We start from the raw sequence: 24,025 nt of genomic DNA, 5'->3' as shown, positions 1-24,025 counted from the left end.
ATTCTGATTCTAAGGGAAATAGAGGAAAAGTTGATACATTTTTCTACTTTTCACAAGCTCCTTATTTTATTATGTTTAGGAGACACTCATTTATTCAGTTACTACAAGAGACCTTTGCTGAAACACCTCACTTCTGTACTTCAGAAAAAACATGAGTGGTTTTGTATTATGGTATTAAAATAAGAATTTGTGTTATATGGTCAAGGTTAGAATTCTTCTTCAAATAGCCAAAAAAAAAAAAAAAAAAAAAGTGACTCACTGCTTTCATATGAATGGATGAGTGTGTCCAAGCTTTTGACTGGTTCTCTATATATAATCAACATAAAAGGGATGTTTAATCTTTTTGGTTCAAGAGAATTAGTTTTTGTAGAAAGAAAAAAAAAAAAAGCTGGAAAATCCCCACAAACAAGAACAAATTACAGGTGCTAAAAGAAAACAATGTTTGGCACATATTTTCCATCAATCACCACAAATATGTTTTTTCATGTCTACAGCTCCTGAGGTTCAGGGAGGAAACGCTGCCAGAGAGCGTTTAAAGGACAAAATGCTTCAAAAGAGTCAAAGCAGCAACATTTAGAAATGACTAATAAAGAGCAGCAAAACGAAGAGTTTGTTTATTCCCAGTGAAACATGTTTTTTTTTTTTTAATGAAAAAGCAGTAAAATTCATGATGGAAAACATGCCATTAAACACAGAATGGATGCATCAGAATTAAAATAAAACCCCAAAAGCTGTGAAGTGATGCTCATACATGAGAACTCACAGTAGATCCAAAAGACGACTGGGAAAATTAACGGCTGCTTTCTTTATGAAAACTGTCCATGTTTTTATGAAAGGATAAAGGTGCTGTGGTGACTTCCAAATTCATGACTCAGTCACCTGGAATACATTTTTCCTCTGGATCCCTCCCCTTCTGAGCCGCTGTAATTTACTGTCCTCAAATACTCAGAACTAACAAACAAAATACAAATAAAACACCCCCCCAAAAAATAAACACAAAGCCCTCTCTCACCACACGTGGTCACGCTGCTGTTGAAATCACCCATTTATTATGACAAACTGTCAAAGACACAAAAACAAAAGTGCGATCACTCAGCACAAGCAGAACACACACTGGTGCGTGTCTCTTTTCTATTCTAATCTTTAGTTTTGTTTGTACTGAATAACCGTAAGCAGAACACAAAACAGCTTCAGGGCATCCAAAGTCCAACTTTTCAGCACACGGCGAACAGTCACGAAAGAGTTCAGGCAACATTTCAAACCAGGAAAACAAAAAAAAAACCCCAGAAGAAGAAAGCAGAGGAGACACTGGAGTCTTGTTTTGCTCACACAAAGAGATCTTTGCTGCAGCTCCAAACATTCATATTCACAAGAGTCTCAACGGGAATTACAGTTTGAGAATGTCGGAAATCTGACGACAGGGGCTTTGGACTTTAACCCCGATTTGAACCCAGAATGTGCTGAGGGCAGAATGCTTTTATTTTGGAATGAAGCTCGTCTTTTCCTGCGGGGAACATGATTCACATTTGGATCTACTTTGCTCCCCCCAAAAAAAGGAAACGAGGAATGAACGCACTAGAAAAAAAACTGTTTATGGAAACTAAAGGAAGAAGTTTGCTGTTTAAAAGACAAACAATCAAAAGTGACTTTAAAGCAGCAAACTGGAGAAGAAGAAATCAAACCCATTCAGAGACCAACAGAAGCTCCTCAGTTACAGAGACGTAAACAGTGACACAGGAAAAGTCTGACAGTAAACGAACATTCTTATGACGAAGCTCAGGCAGTCCCATTAACCAATCACAGCCTTCAGTGATGTCAGCTGACCTGAAAGACAGCGACGTCACGCTGCTGGGGTGGAAGAAGACGGTGCAGACTGTTTGCTGAGGACGGTGATGAAGGTGAAAGAAGCCGGAAGCAGTCGGTGACCTCAGTCCGATTTCTTGTCGCTCTTCGCCTGCAGATAGGAAACAACGTAAAAACAGCTGATCGCCACGGCAACACGCAGACAAACTGTGTCAGCTGATAAGAGATTCCGAGGTCAGAGCAGCAGTTTACAGAATAAATTCTACAACTTCTCTCTTTGATAATTCTTCTTTAGACAAAAATGATGTACGCAGATAGAAAAATATGCACGTGAGGCCAATGAGCCTTATACACCGAGTGCTGAATCACATTTAATATATTTACATACAGCACTGAATGACTCAGCTCAGCAGGTAAAACAATACTGAACTATAAAGTTTAGAGATTTTATCATTGCGTGTGTGTTACCAGGAGTTTGCTGTGCTCGTCCAGCAGTCTGTCGTACTCCACCGTCAGGTTCTCGGACTGTTTCTTCATCGCACGAACGTCGCTGTCCGACTTCTGCAGAGCTGCGAAACACAAATATCGGATTTCTCGTCACCACAGAGTCGTTTTCACTCTAGTCTCACAGCTCGTCTTCTACATTCACATCTTTGTCTCCCTCTTCATCGTCAGCTCCTTCTCCTCATCTCTTCTGTGTTTTTATTGATTTGTTTTATCGTGTCTCCTCCATCTTACCTTTCTTGGTGGCCTCCAGCTCCTCCTTCAGGTTCTTCAGCTCCTCTTTCAGAGTCTTGTTCTCCTCCTGCGGTCCTGGTCCTTTCTTCCCAGCATCTGGCACCTCGATACCAGCATCACGCAGTTTCTAGGGGAAAAAAACAAAACAACTTTATTTAAATTCTGGTGTAGATCTCAAAGTCTCCAGAGATATTAAAGCCATCTAGTAGATATCTGAAATATTTCCATTTGACACAGATAATTTTAAACAGCTTTAAGTGGAAACAGATGCGTCACTTTGTACTGAAGCAAGAATTTGACCTAGATTGAATCCAAGAGACCAACAGGTGTTCAGGGAGAACCTGCCAGAGTAACACACCATCTGTGCACTACTGTTTGAGACCACAATTGTGCTCCTTCACTGGCCCGCATCCGACCATCACAGGGAGTACAGTCAGGGCCAAAGGTTTTGGGGAGCTGTGAATGAGGTTAAAAGTTTTAAACTTTAAGTCCACTCATGTTGGAACGCTTCAGATTTTATTCATGAGGTTTTTTTGGTTGGCATTAGTGCACTGCATTAGAGGACTGTGGCTTAAGTGATGGTGACATTTTAAACTATCATTCCTGCAGTGGAAGCAACTGGAGATGAGCGGATCACCTGATCACGAGTTTCATTTCATCACTTATGGTTTTTTTTTTTGTTTTTTTAAAGCAGAAAGGCGGAAAATGTAAAATAAGTACAAATTTAAGTGAAAAGATTTGGTGAAATTCTTCATGTGACTCATTACCACCTGAAGTGTTCTGCAAACATACCGCATTACCTCCCACCAACGATTAAACAGACCGACATTAAATTAAAAATAGAGTATCGTGAAGTTTGTCAAACTGCAGTGTCAGTGTGTTCACTCAGTGTGACGGAGTTAAACAGCTGCTCAGCTTCAGACCTTTAACGGAGGAGCCATAAAATCTGATTTTACTGCCCTTAAACTGAACCCAGCAGCACGAGGTCATTAAGATCACAGCGCGCAGTCAAGTGACCGACCATAAATTTACAGTAAAATTCATATTACTGAGAAGTAAAGCTAAGATTTTTGTTAACTCAAATATAAAAACTACACTTTTAAAATAATACTAACTGATATGGTTTTGTGTACTTTCTTAATTTGGGTTTGTCCACATGACTGAGTTCGAAAGTGCTGCATCTGCAGTGAAGTAATGGCCCCAGTAGAGCTTTGTGTCGCAACTTCACTGACAGGAACTACAGTACTTTCCAGAAGTCTTGAGACACCCTCATTTCTTGAGGGTGTCTAACTAACATGCGGAATAAATTCCAACTGTCAGTCTTGAGTAATAGTTCTCCAAGTTGTCTGAAGGTGAGGCTTGAAAAAACAAAACAAAACAAAACAAAACAAAAAAAAACTATCTATAGTAATAGGAAAAAAATCCAGCAGAGACCTGAGGGATGCAGCTGTACCTTCAGTCGATCCATCTACCGTTCACTGAAATCTCATCGGACTGTAAAGTCTGAGGTGTGCCAGATTACACAAGAGCTGGACTGAAAATCAGTGGCAGCAGATTTACAAAGTGATTAATCCAGACTTGAAATTTTTGGTTCAAATCGAGACAGGCTCAACACTGAGTCTCTACAGGCATCGGTGAAACACGGTGGAGGTTTTGGGGCTGCATTTCAGCCAGTGTGTGTTGGGGGTTAAAATTGATGGAATTATGAATGCAGAAAAATACAATCAGATTTTGATCCACCATGCAAAAACATCTAGAAGGTGTCTGATTGGCCACAGCCTCGTTTTTCAGCATGACAATGATCCCAAACACACCGTCAGTGCCATGAAAGCATACCTGGATAGAAAAAACACACAAAGGAGGAGCACCATCAGTCATGGACTGGCCTCCCCACAGCCCAGAGTACTGAAGCAGGGTGGGATCATCTTTACAGAGAACAGAGCAAAAGGCAGCAGACATCCAAAAAAAGAACTTCAAACGTCCTTCAAATAAGGGGCGGCTCAAGACTTTTGCACAGTAGTTCATTTAGAAGCCAGCAACAGATCACTGGCAGCTTATCAGGGGGTTGCTTATTCCTTCGCTTCCTGGTGTGCAGTGCCTGTGGGAGCAGCTTATTTGGACCTGTATTCATGTATAGGACATTAACAGTAACAGCTCTCCCTGACCTCAGGCTGGCAGGAGTCTGTTACAGCCCTCCTCTGTCTGTGCCAGGCTTTGCCCTCACAGATCATCTCTACAAGAATGTGACCTCTCAGCTCAGGACTCCCTTTAAAAATAAATAAATAAATCTGTCAGTGGGAATGGATAAATCTGTTGCTACAAACAAAAGCAGGAATGCAACGCTCAGAAGGTTTTTGGCGATTTCTTATTCTGTGATGTTTGATAAACACCGACCTTCAATCCTTTGTTTATATAAATCCAAGATAAAAACTAACTTTTTTAAAGGAAAATCCAACCTGTTTCCTGCTTATCTTACAGAACAAGTCAAAGATCTCACATCTCTAATTTGTATGTTACCTAATAGTGAGGAGACCCTCTGCCTGATTACGTGAAGGGCAGCAGGTGTTGAGGATCATCTTACCGCCCTTTACAGTAACATGTAAACGTACACACGGGGGAAGCAGTTGTGTCACCCTGTGTAACTGCGCCTGCAGTAAAGTGACTCCATCCTGACAAATCAGCAAACGCCTCGTGTGCGTTTGTGTCTCCCAACAACTCCACGTGTACGGTTGACCTTTGGGGATGCACACACACTCATTTCAGTCATGTCACAAGACGACACTCCTTCAAGCACACATTCCCAAACGCAAGACAGCCGCAGCCCACGTGTCCCTGCCCAAACCTGTAAATGTGGGAGTTTTCCTTCTTTGTGTTTTTTCACTGATTCATTTTTTAACATTTGACAATTTTTCAGCAGCCGCACTGGGAATGAAAAACAACGATTTCTTTGGAGAGCACCTGTGGGGCTAAGAATGTAGGAATTACACAATAAAAGACATAAAAAGCGTCGCCACTGTGACGTGGCTCGTTAGTTTTTGGACTTTTTTTTAATGTCAGCACTGTAGCAATAAATAACTCCAAAAAGCACCAAACATAGCAGAGAGGACAGCTCGGTGACTCCAGCAGGCTCAGCAGTCACAGCTGTTTGAGTCAATCACAGCAGCCTCACCGCAAACTCAGGTTATTAAAAAGGAAAAATAAATACAATAAAAACCCCACCTCCTGAAGGAAGAAAACGATCCACAGTGGCCACAGTGTTTCTGTAGCAGACTGTAACATGACTGGGGGGGGGGGACGCATTTTTGCCACCAGCTTCAGGTAGCCATGTGAGAAACTGCAGTTTTGACACCTGTAAACAAGAGCATCACCTAGAGGGGCAAAATACGCCCGTCACACTGTATTAACCCCGTTCGTTGTCACCCAGTTATTGAGCGGACACCGCTTTTCTAATTTAAGTAACAGTGACCCCAAATACAATCCCAACCTTGCTTTGGTCACAAGTTATCTAACCATGAAGTTTGGTAAACATAGGCCGAACGATTCTCGAGTTACTGAGTGGACACCTCCTGCCCACCACGCTGGTGTTCTAGCCAGCGGTCGATCGCCCGGAGCTGGGCTGAAGTTCTCTCGCACTGGGGAGAGAATTTCACTGGTTTTCTATCGAAATCAGGCTGTTAATGTTTTCTGGCTAGATGGCTGCACGCTGCACCCACGTCATATTTCACTAGATTTTTAAATATCTGATATTTATTATATATATTATGTTATATATAAAAAAAAAAAAAGATGGAAAGGTGACTTTTTAAAATCTTAAAATATATGTTTTCTCTTCCTTTACGAGTGCCTGATGGGATTTAAAACAATAACTCGCAGAAGGTCGCTGTAAAAGAAGTCTGTCCACCTTCATGAAATGAAACTAGACAAATGCCTTACGGTCAGTCAGGCACTGGACTGGTAAGAAGACTTACTCTCTGGAGTTCAATCAGCGGGTGCTGGGAAATGTTTAAGGACGTTTATAAAAGCCTCGTTGACTCACTGAGAAAAATTCATGCAGTTGCCAAATATTCCTGAAATGTTGAACTTGTACACACATTCATGGATCCCAAACCCAGAGCTGAAATGAAGTATGATGAATTAACTTCAGGACTCATTACCACAGCTTCCACGTTAGCAGAGTTTCAACTGCCGGAACATTATCTGGATGGATGGATGGATGGATGTTGTGTGTGTGTGTGTGTGTGTGTGTGTGTGTGTGTGTGTGTGTGTGTGTGTGTGTGTGTGTGTGTGTGTGTGTGTTCACCTTGGGACGTAGTAAATGAAACAATGTAGATGCAGTTCCTGTGGGGATGTGGGTAGGGGGCGCGAAGCACAACACGGCACGTGAAGGTGAAATGTGAGCAGATAAGCTCTCACCATCAATTATTTCTGGGTTTCTGCCACAAAACTGGAGCTGGCTACTGTGATAGTGGGGTCAGGATGGGATTCAGTACAATCTAATGCCGCACACAATGAACAAGTCCTATTATCTGAGGTAAGAGGTAACAAACTCCTCTGGTACACTTCCAAAGTGTCAACATGGGAAGTCCACTGAGGCCTAACCCACAGTTCCTGCACCATTTCAAAACTCATTTACTGCTTTAAAAAAAACAAACAATAATTAATGTGGAAATTGTGTATTAGTTCACTTAGATCTGTGGTTTTTAACCATTTACACTATTTAAGGTTTTTAATATACTGACAGCTCCTTAGCCTTTGGTTTAAATGCTTTAAAGCTACAACTTTAACTTAGTTCTCTTATTAAATTACTACAAGCGCCAAAGTCAATATTGACACTAAACATTTTTGTCTCATTAGTCAGCCCTACTGTGCATTATCACGATTCATTTTCTTACATAACGACAAGTGAGTAAGCAGTGCATTTTACTACAGGCTAGTAGGTTTGTAAGTAGGTGGAGTTGCTAACTGGTGCCCATAGTTTGTTAGTTTAGTGCCCCCTAGTGTTTCTGCCCTGTAACTACATCACAAAATAAACGTGACCCCAGTGAGCGCAAAGTTTTAAAAACTGATTAAAAACACTTTCAAGGCCACCATGTCTGTCCTAAAGCAGCAGATTTATCAAAGACCTCCCTCTCCCCAACATTTCAGACTTTTTAAGACCTTTTATTGACCCTGGGGGCACCTTGCATCCTTACAAAAACTTTGGGAGCATCTGTGTGTTTTATGGTATTTTTATCTGCTTGTGCATTTACGCCTTAGCTTGCAAACATTTTGAAGTTTATGTTGGTTCCAGCACAGACCCAACTTTCTCACATAAAGCACTGATCACTTATTGTAACAACACCGAGTCTTTGTAGTTACATTTTGTTGAAAATGTAACAGCTGATGCACCATCCACATTGCAGCAGCAGACATTCAAACTGTACTGTGCTTTTTTTTTTTAAAAAACAGGAGAGAGCGTTCCATCCACTGAGCTTTTGGCCTCTTTTTGTAAGATAGCAGCCTCTCATTCTGTGCACCAGGTTTGCACGAATAACCAGCATCTGCTCGTGCGTGACGCTCCACACCTGAGCTGAGGTTTAATTTTATTACCTCCTTTAGCAGAGGATACACTGCACCATGCTTTATGAGAGGAGATGAGATAATGCCACAAATCCCAGTGGTGCACCATCCGACTGTTCGGGAAAATAAACGATCGTGTTATTTATTTGCTGCAATAACCGGTTTACATTAGTTATATCGCTTTAGGACTGTCATTAATCCAAACTAAAAAAAACTAAAGCAAACTAAAAATGTCTTTTTCCACATTTCATTTTTCGCTGTCCTGCTTTCTGAGGAATCTGAGGAAAAAAAAAAAAATGCGTAAGGACACTGCTGAGAGAAAGCTTCCACAGTCCCTGCAGGGATATGGTTTTTCCAACAGCTGCTCCTTATTGTGAGCAAGGAATGAGAAAAGGCAAAAGATCAGCGCTGCCCACAGCTGGTGAGCTGAAGACACACAAACACACTGCAAGACTTTTCCAATTTCAGACTTGAGATTTAGAGCAGAAAATCTGTCATGTTGGTGCAGATTTCTGCCTCGCAGAAATAAGTGTAAAGATGCAACAATATATGAGCTCTAACGTTTCCAGATGAAGGATGATGCTTCTTGTCAGACACGTGGTGTTCGCATCAAACAGAAGTGCAACTTTGAAATCAGCACAAACGGGATCTGCTAGAGCACGAACGCATTAAAACTAACATGCGGAATAAATTCCAACTGTCAGGGCACGGATGTAAAATGGAAAACCAGCCGGGATGAGCTAAAATTCTCATTATATCACAACTGTTTGAATCCTTCTCAGCTATATAAAACAAAAATTGGCTTACAATTCAAATTTTAACCTCCAGAGAGAAGCAGTGAACAGCCTCTGACCACAAAACAGCTCAAAACAGTGTGTGCTCTGTGTGTGTGTGTGTGTGTGTGTGTGCGCGTCTCTATCACCTCTTGCAGCAGCTCGTTGTCCTCCATGTATTTCTTGGCGGCGTTGCTGGCGCCCTCCGCCTGTTTCTTGAAGGCTTCGTTGGAGGCCATGAGTGAGGCCTGCTGGGAGAGCAGAGTGGCCAGACGACGCAGCAACCTGCAACACACACGTGCGCACACACACGTACAAACACAGAATCAGTGTGACCGCACTAAACAGACAGACCTCTGTCGTCGTATTTATTCTGGTAAAAGTTTTCAGCATCACTTAAAACTTGTGAGTAGCAGTACTGTCAGGGAGTACTTGCAAGAAAACCATCAAACAGCTTTGTTTAGAACATGTTTAATGGTTTGGATTTCATGAATTTCAGTAACTAAATTAAAAAAAAACAAACTAGTGGACTGTTTTATAAAAACTCTAAAATAACTTATTCCTGTTAAGGGGGGGGGGGTGTACTAGTGTTGAATCCCAGGGGTTTATTTACCTTTTCCACTGAACAATTACATAAATATAAAATTTAAAAATAAAATTTTCCCGTATATCTGCGGGTATTGTTTCAAAAAGGGACTGAATGTTTGCAAATATCCCCCAAAAATCCAGAAAAAAAAAATCCTGCCGCTGTCTGGGATTATCCCAGTCCTCACAAAGACAGGAGCAAACACATCTGCCATTCACTTCACACACGGATACGTGTATAGTCACACACACCGACCCCTGACATTTCTCCGCATGCTGTGTGTGGCGTTCGTGCTGTGTGTGGTGTCGACAGGCGGTAATGTAATAGTAGCTCACTCCTGGGGGGAGGGCAGGGCAATTGAAGGGGCAAATATATAGAGTTACTGGCCCCATTCATGTAAGTCATGGGAGAGTCACTGAGCTGCAGGTTCAGATTAAAGGAGCAGTCCAGAGTTTCCAGACTTTTACAACTATGATTGTGAGTGGGTTAAAAGCTCTCAGAGCACCTGCGCTAACACACAGTGGATCAGGCAGCGCTGCAGAAAAAATAAAAAAATTATGGACAGTGTTTCGTCTCAGCTCAGCTGCTGAATACTCAAACCAGGACGAGCTTCACCTGCCATCAGACTTCCAGACTGTTGGTGTTGGACAGCATCTGTTCCACACGTGTTGAGAAGCTTTCAGTGCACAGCAGGCTAACAAGCAGTCATCCACTCAAGTGACCTAATCTGGTCTTCTTACCGTCCGACACTCAGCACAGAAGAACCCTCTCACACAAAGAAAAGAATCAAGCGATAAGAGTTTTACTCATTTTGCATTTTTAAAGCAGCTTTTTTTAATTTGAATTTTTTTTTATTTTTGGTTTTAAATTCATTTTTATTTCAGTCACTTGGTTTGTTTCAGTTTTTCTGCTAGGAAATAGCACCTTAGAATTTATCCAGCGTTAAACAGAGGAATGTAAAATCAGGCTGCCGCTGCAGAGATGAGTAACAGGGCGCTGAACTTTGACCTCCTTCGCTCCAAACAGAAGCTGACTTCACTCTGTATTAAAATCCTGCAGATGTGAAGCATGCTGGAGGTAAATTTACCACCTCGGTGAGCAGTTACCTCGCGGCTGCTGGTTCACCATCATGTGAGGCTGAAGCCGTGACCATGTGCTAATTGTAAATATCTCTTTGGTGATGCATTCAGGGACATTCTGACAAACAACAGAAACCAGCAGGTTCTGTCTGTGCAGTTTTACTCATACTCAACAATCTCCTGCAGCTATTTTCAGCGTGTAAAACTTCCCCAGCAACACAACAGCACAGACAAAATGTCAGCTGCAGACTGACCGGGTTCTGAACCTCGTCTGATCTAAATCAGAGCTGCAAAAGTGCCCAAACATCTGCAGTAAGGCTGCTCAGTTATGACAAAAAAACCAAACAGTGATGTGATTATTCTGGTAAGTACTGTAATCTCAATTATTAATCTGACACATGTAGACTTGTGGAACTTTAAAATCTTGAGTCTTTATACTGAGGATTTTCTTGAATTTTCAATATAACTGAAATGAAATACAAATAACGGGGCGGGGGGTGGAGTTGGTAGCGGGGTCATGTGGTAGGGAACTGGGCCCAAACTAGCAGGTGTTTAAAAAAAAACTAATGGCTGTCTTGGAAGGGGAACAGCCGGTCCCTGCCAGATTCTTATGCCACGGGAGACTTGCATGGTAGCCAAATGGGGCCAAATTGTCACATGTTGCTGAACAGGGACCAGAAAGATGCAAGAAGACAACATTACACCTGAAACCTTTGACCAAAGGCTCTCTCTTGGTCATGTTAGCTCAAGATGAATTGAACAGTGGCTGATTTGGGCATTTAGATTGCAGCAACTGTAAAGGAAAAGGGGTCTGAGGGGGCATCCTTGCTAGATGCCCAAACTGCCTTAAGTGGCTTCTTTCAATGAGGAGGGAGAGCTCAGATGTCCTTTGGAGAAAGCTCATTTTTGCTGCTTGTATCCATGATTGCTTTCTTCCTGTCATTACCTCCACCTCACAGCTATCAACCAGTAAACAAACACTTTGCTTTCATACCCGGCTCTTGCTTTACCACAACAGACCAGTACGAGGTTCACAACACTGCAGATGCTGCAACACTCCATCAACGTTGTCATGATATTTGAATACTAAAACAAAGATCATTTACATGTCCTCTGTAATGATGTGTCCTGCTATGTTAGCATAAGTTAGGTTTAATGATACATTAACTGATAACACTACAATGCACCTCAAGTGATGCTGCAGAGTACTGCAAAAGTATTGGAAAACATAAGATAATTTATTTCTCACAGAGTTAATAACCAATGGATTACTTCTTAAAAGGCAACAGCTGTGCACAGCTTAAAATTCTCCCCACTGGTTTTTCCAGTCTTGACTGGTTACTATAACTACAAGGAAAATCAGGAGGAAACAGCGCATTAATCAGGAGCCATCTTCAGCTGCGGACTAATCCACATATGGCGCTGCATGTGACATTTGTGGCAGCAGCAGGGTGTGTGTTTTTGTGTGTGTGTCCTCGTCTAAATGCTACATGTCATCCGAACAGCTCACTAAGTTTGGCCCACTCAGGTCTCTAACTCACTCGGGTCTGTATCAGGCTGGAACTCTGATTTATCTTCTGCAAACATTATAAACGCCTCTTTGGATCAAAACATCAGCTGGAAATGTAAACTGCTTGAAGCTGACCAAAAGTGGAGTAGTTTACAAGAGGAATAAAAGAAGTTTTCCCATCTCAGGCGTCTCTCGGAGGAGTGAGTAACTGTTCCACATATGGCCAGCAGTTAATTCACAGGCCTGAAATAATCCGACCAGGCAGCTGCCAGAGCTTCAGCCTTTCCACGATCATCTTCTTGGCCGAGGCTGGAAATTCTCGAGTCAGAGTTCCCAATCAGAGCAATCTGACAGTGGATGGCACCGTTTAAACGCTGGAGCACTTCCTCTTGGCGTCTGCGTTACAGCAGCTGTCGCATCACATGTTGCGATGCTGCAGTGAGTCACAGAACAGCAGCTGCTGCATGCCGAAAAGCAACGCCGAAAACCGGCAACAAGCAGGTTGCCCAACCGCTGCTGCCCCCTATAGGCGGCCCGGGGGCACAGAACAAGTGCGTCCGCTATCTTCATCAGTACTGAAATGACACCAGATCGATCTGCTCTGGTTTATTTTCACTATAGGTGAACCGGGATCTGTCAGAATTACATGACCTCTGACTCTTCAGAGGTCATTTCATGAGAGAAATAAAAGATTCAAAATAAAAACGTGGGATAAACTTCTTATACAATACCTGTGACAAGCCAACAGCAGCTGATTTTAGTGGCAGCAACTAAATCAAAATGATCTGTCAGCAAATTAATAAAAGGCCCCAAAACAAATAAATCTCTCACTTTACCTGAAGGACGCTCACCTGAAAGCTTGAGCTAACTCCGTCTCACCCTCCTTTAAAAAGCTGCAGTTTTATCGTAAAATTTTACTCGTGAGTTTTTGCAGATGCAGCCACACGCTGTGAGAGCTCAGTATTCAGACACGCTCGTCTCTAAGTCACAAAATCTGCACTGCATTTTATACACAATGAGTTTGCTGCTCAATATGGAATAGACTGAATATTACAACGGCAGCAGTGAATGAATGAAAGGATCACTTCAGTGATTCCTGCTGTTAAAAAGGAAAATGCATTTACACATTTATTCTTCTCTTCCTAATAAGGCAGCCTGTGAGGATGGCGTATGAAACAAGCCGTCTTGTTTGATGGATTTCATTTGTAACTTTATGGATTTTCAGCCCAACAGCAACATGTCATGTTGCTGAAGTCTGAGGCGAGTCAAATCCAGCCAGTGACTCTTAGTGCATCAGCCAATCAGGCTGATTCGCACCTGTGAGGTCTCGGTCCAATCAGGATGGGGATTTACACTGTACAGTGGAAACACACTCTGAGACACACACACACACACACACTCGGTCAGCTGCTCATTCTTTCCGTCCGACTGTAAAATTCCTCTGAGTTTAGATCAGATGGCCCGTCGGGTCTATTCTGGTGCAGACTTCGTGTCCCACTGAAAGCTCCCTTTAGGACAAAGGTTCAGAGAGAAATTCAGCTGCACACCTTATGTGGTCGTCCCCTTGCTCCTCACTACACTGATTCCAGAGAAGCCCTTTCACTCTGACACTTTCACTGTTTGCATGCTCCCGTGGAGGCTCCGACTGATTAAGCACAGCCAAACAGCCAGCCTTGAGTGGAGGAGTCACAGGAGAAGTTTGTGAAATCGTCATGACATTTAATCTCTTGTCTCTTTTCATGTTCTTAGACACAAATGTCCCTGAAGATTATTTACAACAACTTTTCAGTTGTGTATGTGTGTGTGGGGATGCACATTTGGAGGCTGGAGGAGTTGGCATTGAATGATTTCACACGAGTGGCAACAATTTTACAGTTCAGCTGCTGATTTGAAGTGTGTTGTTCACTGTTAGATTTAGACATTTACAACCAGCAGGTTCGCCCCCATGTGACCCTGAATAGGATAAGTGGTTAAGAAAATGGAGATGGATGAACTGAAAAACATCTGGTTTCACATTAAAAAAACACTTTTTTTTTTTCACAGCTCCATTTGTATTTATACCAGGGTGATGGACCTCGATGAGTCTGAACAACATTCATGCTGCAGACCTGAAACCTACTGAATTACAACAGGTTCAAAGTCTGTAGCAAAAAAAAGTGACAATTTGTGTCCAGGAATACAAACAGATTGCTTTTTCTGGACTATTTTGGCTGTTCTTCTAAAATGTAGCATGCTTGTAGATCATTTTGAATCTCTTGCATGCCTCATAATTTATTTATTACTTTTATTTATGTTAAAGAACAAGAGAGAAACACCCTGAGCACGCCCGATCTTAGAACCTGAGCAGAGTTGGGCCCAGTTAGCACTTAGATGGGAGACCGTGTGGGAATACCAGGTGCTGTAACCTTAAAAACTTTAACACCGGGCGATCGCCGCTGATTCACCCGTTACCTGCCCTCACCGTGAACAGCTGCTTAACACAGAGCGCATCACCGCTGAGACGTCAGATCAAACATACTTTGAATTACCGTAATTACGCGACCGTTTGTCCTATGAGAAAAAATTCAAATGGTTTCTGAAAGCTGAGAAATTGCGCTTCACACCCAACATAAGGTTATTAAATTATTATTAAAGGGTTAAGGGAAGCAGGATGGTAACTGGTTAGCACTACAGCTTCACAGCAAGAAGGTTCATGGTTCAAATCTCCAGACTGGCCTTTCTGCCTGGAGTTTGCATGTTTCTGTTTCCACTTCCTCCCACAGTCTAAAGACATGCTTGCTGGATAATTGGTGATTCTAAACTGGGCGTGGATTTGAGGTAGATGAAGGTAGATGAGGTAGATGAAAAAAATGTAGTTTAAAGCACTTTGAGTGGTAAGACTAGAAAAGCACTAAATAAATAAGAGTACATTACGTTGCACTCTTGCGAGTCACTGTGGCTGATCTTAATGACAAACTGCTGGAGGTAAGGGGGTCCTGGTTTTAGGGGTTAGGTGTGTGTGTGTGTGTGTCTCTCACAGGCAGAGCAGCAGGGCGAAGCCGGCGATGTACTCATTCCTCTGCGCTCTGAACAGCTTCATGTGGATGTGTTCGATGGCCGTCGGGTGGTTAGCCAGATCCACCTTCTCCGTCACGCTGTACTTCCTCACCTCACGGAAAGCATCTGTACAAACACACACACGGAAAACAATCATCTTTAACTCACAGTAAACCTATTCTGTGGTACTTCTGACTTGCTCTGTAGTCCTGCTGCTTCACTGCTGGCTGAACTACACGGGTGCATGCAGATACAATAGAACTGAAAACTAAAAGTTAGCATGAGCTAAGAGTTAACTGTCCTAACACATATACAGACAGGGACAAAATACTGGACTGTTAAAACCTGAACCTAAACTACTGCTTATAATAATAAATATTATTATTGAACCTCTGGCTCAAACTAAACTCTCTGTGAGGGTGCTGGCAGCACGATGTGCTGGTGAAACTGGGCTGATAAATGTGGCTACGGAGCAGAGACGTACTGGATATACTGTCACAGTACAACAGGTAATCACAGCTATACTGCCTAAACAATATTTAAGCATAATGGAAAAAAATATAAAGCTCTCTTTGTGCACATTAGAGAACGATTGAGTAGCTTTTAATGTTTAGATGGAAACAGCTGAATCCCTGTGATCTGTATTGTGTACTGACTATGACAGATGTTATGTAATATTATCTTAGAATCTCTACCTTAAAATATAAAACACCTTGAAGCGACTGCTGTTCTGAACTGGCGCAATATGAATAAAATTCAATTAACTGAACGTCAAAGATCGGCTACACTTTGGCTGAAGGCCATCTCCCACCCTCTCGACAGAATAAATGACCGCTGACGTACCGATCAGCAGAAAGACGAGGATGGCGATGGCCACCATGAAGGCGGTGTTTCCATAGAGAGCGATGGCCTGCACGACACGAGACTTGAAAATGTTGTTCCACCTAAAAAAACAAGAATAAAGCAAAAATAAGTCGGCAGCCGTAACACAGGATTAACCTATACTCTGCTCTTATTTCCCACAGCAGAAATAACTGGGGATCTTTCACCTGTAAGGTGAGCGTATTAAAACACTGCACCATGGAGGTAGTGTAAACTAAACTATAAACTATAAAAAGTGGACTGGTGTAAAGCTGCACTGTAGGTTTTGTTCTGATTTTTTAAAGCAGAGAAAAAGAGTGGAGGACCTGAGGTGCCTTCCTGTTAGCAAAATAAAAGCTTCTCACTTTTTACAACAAAGTTGACTGACCAGAGCAGTAAACCTGGAGCTCTAGCCCCCTCTAGGGGCTGAACACAGAACTCAACAGGACGCAGTGTGGAAGATTTTCTTTTTTAAACTGGTTATCAAGAACATAGTATAGTTTCATACTGTTTTATTTGGTTTGTATAATTTTTTGTTTTTAATTCAGTTTAATTTAGTTTTTCTAGTTCCAGCTTAAATTTTACTTTAAAAAAAGCTGAGACTTTGTTTCAATTTTAGTAGTTTCAGTATTCGGGGGGGGGGGGGGGTTGTTGGAAGTGGGAAATATTTAATTCTGAACAAGTATTATAATAAAACACTGCACTTTGTGCATGCAGTCAACTCAAAGTTTCAGCCTGAATATGTACTGACCAAACTGTTGATATAAATTTTACATTTTTATTTTACAAAGTTTTTGTAGATACAATTTCAGATTTTTGTCTTCTTTATTTCCATTACCTAAAATACTTCTTCACACCTAGTTTTATTCAATTATAATTGGTCAGCAACAAAACTGATTAAGCTGTTTGTTTCTTCTGTTTTTTGGTGATTTATTTGAATAATTACATTTTTTTCTTTTTCACTTCCAACTGCAGCGTCACAAACCAAGACCAATGACATTAACAAAGTTTATCCTTTTTATGTCAGTGGTATAAAACAATAATATGATTTAACATTATTTCTGAGGTAATACCATCCAACAAAAGCAGCTGCTGTTCAGAGCACACATAAACAGATGTCATGCTGTTGCATTTATCTACGTTTGACAGAACCTCGGGAAGAAAAATAATGCAAGAATTTTTAAAATTCCAGATACCTAATCTGATTAAAGATTAAAAAACCAAAACAAACTTTGTCTAGCAGTAAATGTTAACGGTGCAACTTCAGTATCGATCTTTTGATCACGTTGTTCGAGATCCCTCATATCTTCATGATGTTCTCATTACATGTCACAGACTCGACTCCTTTCACTCTACTTTTATTGACTTTTTTCTTTGTTGGATTTCAGGTCAGCTCTGCATTTTGTGTGCTGAGTTAATCAGAGCTCATCAGTTTGCAGTCAGGAGGTCTTTTAATGTGATCGCAGTCACACAGAGCTGCTCTGTTTGAGGACAAACTGAACTCTGATGCTCCCATCAACAAGCTTCATGCTTCTCCAGCTGGAACTTAACGGTCAAAGGTTCCTCTCATGGAGCCAGCAGCACAGTGACACAGTGCTTTAAAGGTTTTGCATGTTGGTCTGAAGTTACCAGCTCAGTGATCACGATGTTGGCTGCTTTAAACCTGGACGGGCCGAGATTTATCTCACTGTCTGTTTGGTGTGTGATGGTACAGAAAATCCATCATTTGGTGCGTTTTCAGTACAGCAGAAAAACAAACAACACAGGACATGTTTTTATTCAGAAAAAAAAAATTTCAATAGTGTCTAATTGGCTAATTGGCTATAATTCATACCATTAACAGTCATACTGATGCATCTTTAAAGTCTCTGCTCCTTTTCAAATATAAGAGTTTCATGTTTTTAACTTATTTCTGTAATTACTAAATACATTATTCATTTTGATTGTGATGCCTCATTTTGTTTTCCAGATGTATTAAACTAAAGGAGGACAGATGTAGGGACGCATGATCCGAAACGTGGTCCAATACTGACCCAAAAGCAGGATCGGGTATCGTAACGATGAGCCGATCCGCTCAATTCAGGTCACGGTCTTTGTTTACTTCAGCGTGCAACAGCAGCAGAGCTACGCAGCACGGAGGAAGGTAAGACTGGCTTATGGTCACCACACTGGTTGTGTAACATCCATCTGTGATATCACCACAGCCTTATCGCCATTTATACTGGTGCATGAGGTGCGTCGCACTCGCTGCAGTCTTCTAAACAACTCAGAAAAATTGTCCACATCGGTGTTGGTGTAGTACCGGGTTGCTCATTTAAAAGTCAACTTGATTAAAAGTTATTTCAACCCTAGCGGCTCTCAGCTTCACGCACGTGTGTGTGAGGAGGAAAATGAAGAAATGATGGTGAGAGCAGTCTGCAGCAGCACAATGACTGTCACTCTGAATTCAAATGAGACTAGTGCAAATCCATTTGATGAATAACACAATACATTCTCTATTGTTTCACATCTTTTATTTTTTTATTTCATTAAACAATACTGTAAGTTTATATTTTCAGACGCATTTATTTGTTACATTTAAGCTGTTTAACATGAGCCTGATGTTTCCTTACATTAAAAAAGTATGAATCCCAATCTCTTTACCACAGCGAGGAATACTGCTTTTTAAATTTTATCCTGATATCGGACCAGTACTGGCAGATACTGAACTGAAAAAAGGTGGATTGGTGTATCCCTGGACAGGTGTGTATGGGACAGGTGTTACTAACCTCTTGGGTGAAATGAAGGGAATGCAGAGCAGCAGAACTAAGAAGACCTCAGCGTAGAGGAAGGTGGCCACCGCAGTCCACTGCAGACTCATCCTGACTTCTGAACAGGAAACACAAAGCAGGTTCACATGTCAAAAACATAATCACATAGCAAGGCCCATCCATCCATCCTCTTCCACTTATTTGGGCTCGGGTCATGGGGGCGGCAGCAGCCTAAGCAGAGAAATCCAGACCTCCCTCTCCCCAGCCACCTCCTCCAGCTTTATCCATGGGAACACAGAGGCATTCCCAGGCCAGCCGAGAAATATAATCTCTCCAGCAGTCCTGGGTCTACCCCGAGGCCTATTCCCAGTAGGCATCCTAGTTAGATGACCAAACCAGCCAGCCACGCTTCCACTGAGACCATTTCTGATAAGATTTCAGCAAACATAAGGTGGATCAGCCGAAGGGCCTGCTGTAGATATATATTTTTAGGCCTTTTATCTTCCACTTGTCCAATTTCCTCAAATTCTTTAAATACACAAAAATAAATGAAAAAGCAGCCAATGCCCAAAGAAAGAATCTGAAAGACCTTCAGAAAGCTTGGAGAACTACTGATCACTTTCCTTGGAAGGAAAATATGGAGAAACTAGAAGGATACTCAGTAGAGCACATACCTCACCCATTTACTATGTGCCAATGCTACGCTGCAATAGACACCACTCAGTGTTGTCATACTCCACCAGGTTCAGCTATAGTTTGGTGTTGGTTGCCCATCACTGGCTCCTTTTCTTACTCTACAGGAATAAATTATTTTTTTAACCCTATAATTTTTAGCATTCTGGATCTTTAGATAAGAATCCTCCTTCAATCATGCACAAACTTTGCTATTTGACAAAACTTATGGTCATGTTGCAACTTAACTCTTTTCAGAGGATTCTGACCTATCTGCAAATCTGAATATTCTCCCTATCTGACAATGGTTAAAAAAGATTTTGAATTTGTAAAGTTGGGAAGTGATCTGATAGATTTTCACAGCTCCCACTTTATAAAAATCTCACACCTCTATAAAAGGTGGATTTTCAGTGTTTGGGGCCTTTCAGAGAAGCCGAGTGAATGGCCGGCTGTGTCCCTTCATGTTTCTGAAAACACTCAGGATCCTATTCTGAGAGCAAAACTAATAAGCTGATTTACTTCATAAAACTGCACCCAGTTTATTAGGAACACAGTTTAGAGGAGGAGCAGGCAAATGAGAGAAGGCTGGAGGCTTCTCCTTTTTCTGAGATAAATGTCTTTTTAGAAGATCCCTGACAACAATAAGTGAAAAAGACACAAACTTGATGAAGCAGGTGACTTTTCTTCGGCTCTGTGCAGTGTGGGCACTCTTCGGGGATCTACTTTGCTTCAGGTGTGGCAGCTCAGAACAGCTGTATCACTACAGCCACACAGCTGAGCATCACGCCTCCTTCTTACAGCAAAACACTGACAACCCTCCTGCATCACACAAACACTGTGACCCCTGTTACAGTTCAGGTCAGCCAAGAAATCAAAGCACAAAGGTCAACTTTCAGACCATTTTACAGCTGCGACACAGTAACTCCTGCAAACTCTCAGCTGGCTAACATGAAAACTCCACTTTCCTCTTTCAGGCCCACCCGCGGAGCTGGTCACTACTTATAAATATGCGGAACTGTATCTGCTGGAACTACAGTCCATAAAATGAACTAGGCTCCGTCTATGGATTGGAATGTGAAAAACTTCATTTTGTTTTGTTTTTTTTGTCGAGGTTAGCTAATTAGCATGCCAGCTAGTTTTCCCCCGACTAGCTCTCTATAGTTTATAATTACCTAGCTGGCTACTGAAGGCTCCGTTTACTTGCTGAAAAACTGAATTTTCTACTTTAAATTGTTCCAGATACTCGTTTCTAAAAGCGCGACGCTCCTTGGCGCCGCACGCTGAAAGCTAACTGTTGGTAGTTATGGGGATGCTAGGAGCAGTTAGCCTAGGTAAGACGGAGAGAAACGGTGCGCTGATCATCAGTCAGCAGGTGGGACTCACCTGAAAAAGAACCACGCACAGGGGGAAGAAGAGGTGTGTGCACTGCGCTTCCAGGAGCTTCAACTCTCCGCTGACTCTGGTGTTAGCTGCTACTTTAGCTTCTTGCTGTAAACACTTCCGGGTATTTTAGTGCCAGCTCATCCTGAAATGTGATTGGACACGCAAAGACAGAGGGGAGTAGCCACGTAACGGCTCATTGCGTCACTTAATTGGTTTATAATTTTTCCTTTTATTTATTTGTTGCTTCATATTCTTTATTAATAAGAATATGTTTATATTTCACCTTATTCAGAATACTACATTGTCCTCTATTTTTCTTTTCAATATTTCTTTTCTATCATTTATATCTATTTTTTTGGTGTTAGTATTTTTGTACCTTAAGTAATATTACATCTTTTGTTGAATAAAAAAAAAAACCTATAAGGCTAATTCCAGTTTACTCCTTCAATGCAGAATATGCAGCTTACATTACTTTAAAAAAAAAAAGATAATTACACTGCAATAAAAAAAAAAATTTAACATTCATTGTGAAAATGATATTTATTGGATACATTACCCTCAGAACAATACATGCTGGGAAATGTATGCATATAAGCCATGAATTTATGAAACCACTGATTCTGCATGTACTCTCTGAACTTGATATTTTACTCTCTGAAACAATTTAAATTTGAAAAGGACAACTGAATTGATTTACCTGGAGACAATAATAAGAAAGAAAGTTCATTTTATTTGTGTTATTATGAGATTTTACATAAAAGATAAAACGTGAAAATTCTTTGAGGCAAAAAACTTCTAATTATACTTATGCAAAAAAAAAAACACCCAAAAAGAGAATAACAATTTTTGCAGTATGTTACATTTTATTTGTATCAAATGCAATATACTCTCTAAATTGTGCTGTATAGTCTTCTTGAGTACTCCCTTAATTAACAGTTCCTTCCTTTATCCAACAGAGGGAGACACTGTCCATAGAACTCAAGTCTGCTTCTTTAAGTGAACTGTAAGTGAAATCACAGAAGAGGCTAAAATCAAAGACATCTCACTCTGACTGCTTTGTATGAATCATAACCACAGCCTCCTCTTTTGCTCTGTTGCTCTACTTCTACAGGTATATAATTATGTGTGGAAGTAGAATATAAGAACATTTAAAACAATAAAAAATGCAAACGATTTTTTCTGATGTGTGTCAGATGTAAATTCATTTTATAGTTTGTGGTTTTCATTGGCCTGTGATTGGACACAGACCTCCTGCATGACAGTAAGACTTGCTTTATCATCTGCCAAACTCAGCCTGTGTTGGTACTGAATTCACTGCTGGACTATTCACTGCCAAGGGTCTCATGGCAGCAATGCTTTCTCATAATCCTTACTGACCTTCCTTTGGTCTTGCAAACTGTGGACTCTTTAACTGAGCAGAGATTAAAGCATGTCTTAGGTATTGAAGATACCTATGGGGAGTCTTCTTCATGCAATAAGGTTAGTTATGGAGTTCCACACGGTTCTGTGCTAGGACCAATTCTATTTACATTGTACATGCTTCCCTTAGGCAGTATTATTAGAAAGCATTGTTATGCAGATGATATCCAGCTTTATCTATCTAGTTAAACTGCAGGAATGTCTTAAAGACATAAAGGCCTGGATGACCTCTAATTTCCTGCTTCTAAATTCAATTGAAACTGATATAATCAGGCCCCACCTTATTCAGTTCAATTCAATTCAATTTTATTTGTATAGTGCCAAATCACAACAAACAGTCGCCTCAAGGTGCTTTATATTGTAAGGTAAAGACCGTACAATAATTACACAAAAAACCCAACAATCAAATCGAACACCTATGATCAAGTACTTGGTGACAGTGGGAAGGAAAAACTCCCTTTTAACAGGAAGAAACCTGCAGCAGAACCAGGGTCAGGGAGGGGCAGTCATCTGCTGTGACCGGTTGGGGTTGAGGGGAAAACACAGGACAAAAGACCTTATATACTTAAGAGTAGAATGGGAGGCAGAGCCTTCAGCTTTCAGGCCCCTCTTCTGTGGAAGATTCAGGAGACAGACACCCTCTCTATTTTTAAGATTAGGCTTAAAACTTTCCTTTTTGATAAAGCTTATAGTTCAGGGTTGCAGGGGTGCTGGAGCAGTCATAGAGCAAGAGAAGGGGTGCATCATACTCCCGTGCCATGGGGGCTAAATTACAACTCGCTTTCCAAAAAACCTGAAAACAAAAAAAAAAAAATGAAAGGATATGAAAATCATTTTAATTAAAAAAAAAATTAATTTAATTTAATTTTTTATGAAAATCATTTAAAGACATAATTAATCTTTGAAGGTAAAAACTTCACATCAACTGCAACATAGTAGTTCAAAAATGTCACTTAACCCTCTTAATTGGAGGGGAAGGCGAAATGTCAAAAAAGTAACTTGAAGGGCCAAATTGTATGTTATTTTTGACATCAATTCGCGAAGTGGGCGGGGCCGGAAGCAAGTTTGGACACCCCAAACAATACTAGGGGCAGTGTTTTACCAGTGGGTGTGTGTCTGCTTGTTCAAGCAGCTTTGTTATTTGCCAGGCTGCCGTTATAAATGAAGATGTGCTCTTAATAAACTGACTGGTTAAACGAGGTTTACGTTGACTTGCTGCGCCATCTTGTGGTACAAATTGGTATTACACAAAAGTATAGCATTGAAAATAGGGCAGTGCTATACTTTATACACTATACACAGACATTTTGGACATGAGGTCATAGCAGCAGTTTTTTGCATTCTGTTAATAGTTTCAGATAATTTTGGAAAGTATTATATTATTTTGATGTTTACAAAAAGTACCTCTGCTGCAGTACCAGAGAGGAGCTGATGAGGGCAGCAGAGCAAACCAAAACATACGCACGCTCGTGCACACACACACACACACACACACACACACACACACACAGTCTCAGACCCCATAAAGACAGAAAAACAAGACCACATACACACACATACACTCAGTCAGCTTCATAAAAATGTCAGCGCTCATAAAGACTTTTTATCTCCCTCTCTGTCTCTGTTTTTAGAATTTTCCATCACTCTTTCTTCTTCTTCTTCTATTTCTCACTCTCCTTTTCTTCCCCCTCCCTCCTCCTCCTCCCTCACCACAGCTCAGACACCCTAAATCACACATTAAACTCTTTAAAAGGTTTCCTTCAGTCGTCGGGTGGAGTAGAGGCACACAGACGCAGCAGCATGCCTCATTGGGTGATGGCCTTTTCTAAACAGCCAATTGAAACCCGACTGAAAGT

The 24,025-nt window shown here is 41.2% G+C and overlaps 1 protein-coding gene across 2 annotated transcripts; it reads right to left on the bottom strand.

Moving 5' to 3' along the window:
- Window positions 1-1,027: 1,027 nt before the first annotated feature.
- Window positions 1,028-20,884, bottom strand: bcap31 (B cell receptor associated protein 31). 2 transcript variants are annotated; one of them, XM_030733934.1, is made up of 8 exons: window positions 20,751-20,884; window positions 18,714-18,813; window positions 15,928-16,028; window positions 15,066-15,210; window positions 9,023-9,158; window positions 2,542-2,668; window positions 2,272-2,372; window positions 1,028-1,954 (listed from the first exon to the last, which is right to left on the bottom strand). In XM_030733934.1, exons 2-8 carry the CDS (start codon window positions 18,803-18,805, stop codon window positions 1,928-1,930), a joined length of 729 nt encoding a protein of 242 aa, XP_030589794.1. In that variant the 5' UTR covers window positions 18,806-18,813; window positions 20,751-20,884; the 3' UTR covers window positions 1,028-1,927. The 2 variants fall into 2 exon arrangements, with proteins under 2 accessions (XP_030589794.1, XP_030589795.1); XM_030733935.1 differs by lacking the exon at window positions 20,751-20,884 and adding an exon at window positions 20,030-20,138.
- Window positions 20,885-24,025: the final 3,141 nt, after the last annotated feature.

This window comes from Archocentrus centrarchus, chromosome 7, assembly GCF_007364275.1.
Source record: "Archocentrus centrarchus isolate MPI-CPG fArcCen1 chromosome 7, fArcCen1, whole genome shotgun sequence".
In the NCBI taxonomy this organism is placed as follows: domain Eukaryota; kingdom Metazoa; phylum Chordata; class Actinopteri; order Cichliformes; family Cichlidae; genus Archocentrus; species Archocentrus centrarchus.
Note: the sequence above shows the minus strand (reverse complement) of the source record. Positions and strands in the feature narration are given on the sequence as shown.

Coding starts and splice junctions, on each gene's coding strand:
- bcap31 (XM_030733934.1), bottom strand. CDS start 18,805: ATGAGTCTGCAGTGGACTGCGGTGGCCACCTTCCTCTACGCTGAGGTC. Junction 9,159..15,065: donor TTCGCCCTGCTGCTCTGCCT/GTGAGAGACACA, acceptor TGTGTGTTGCAG/GTTGCTGCGTCGTCTGGCCA. Junction 1,955..2,271: donor ACGAGCACAGCAAACTCCTG/GTAACACACACG, acceptor TCCTATCTGCAG/GCGAAGAGCGACAAGAAATC.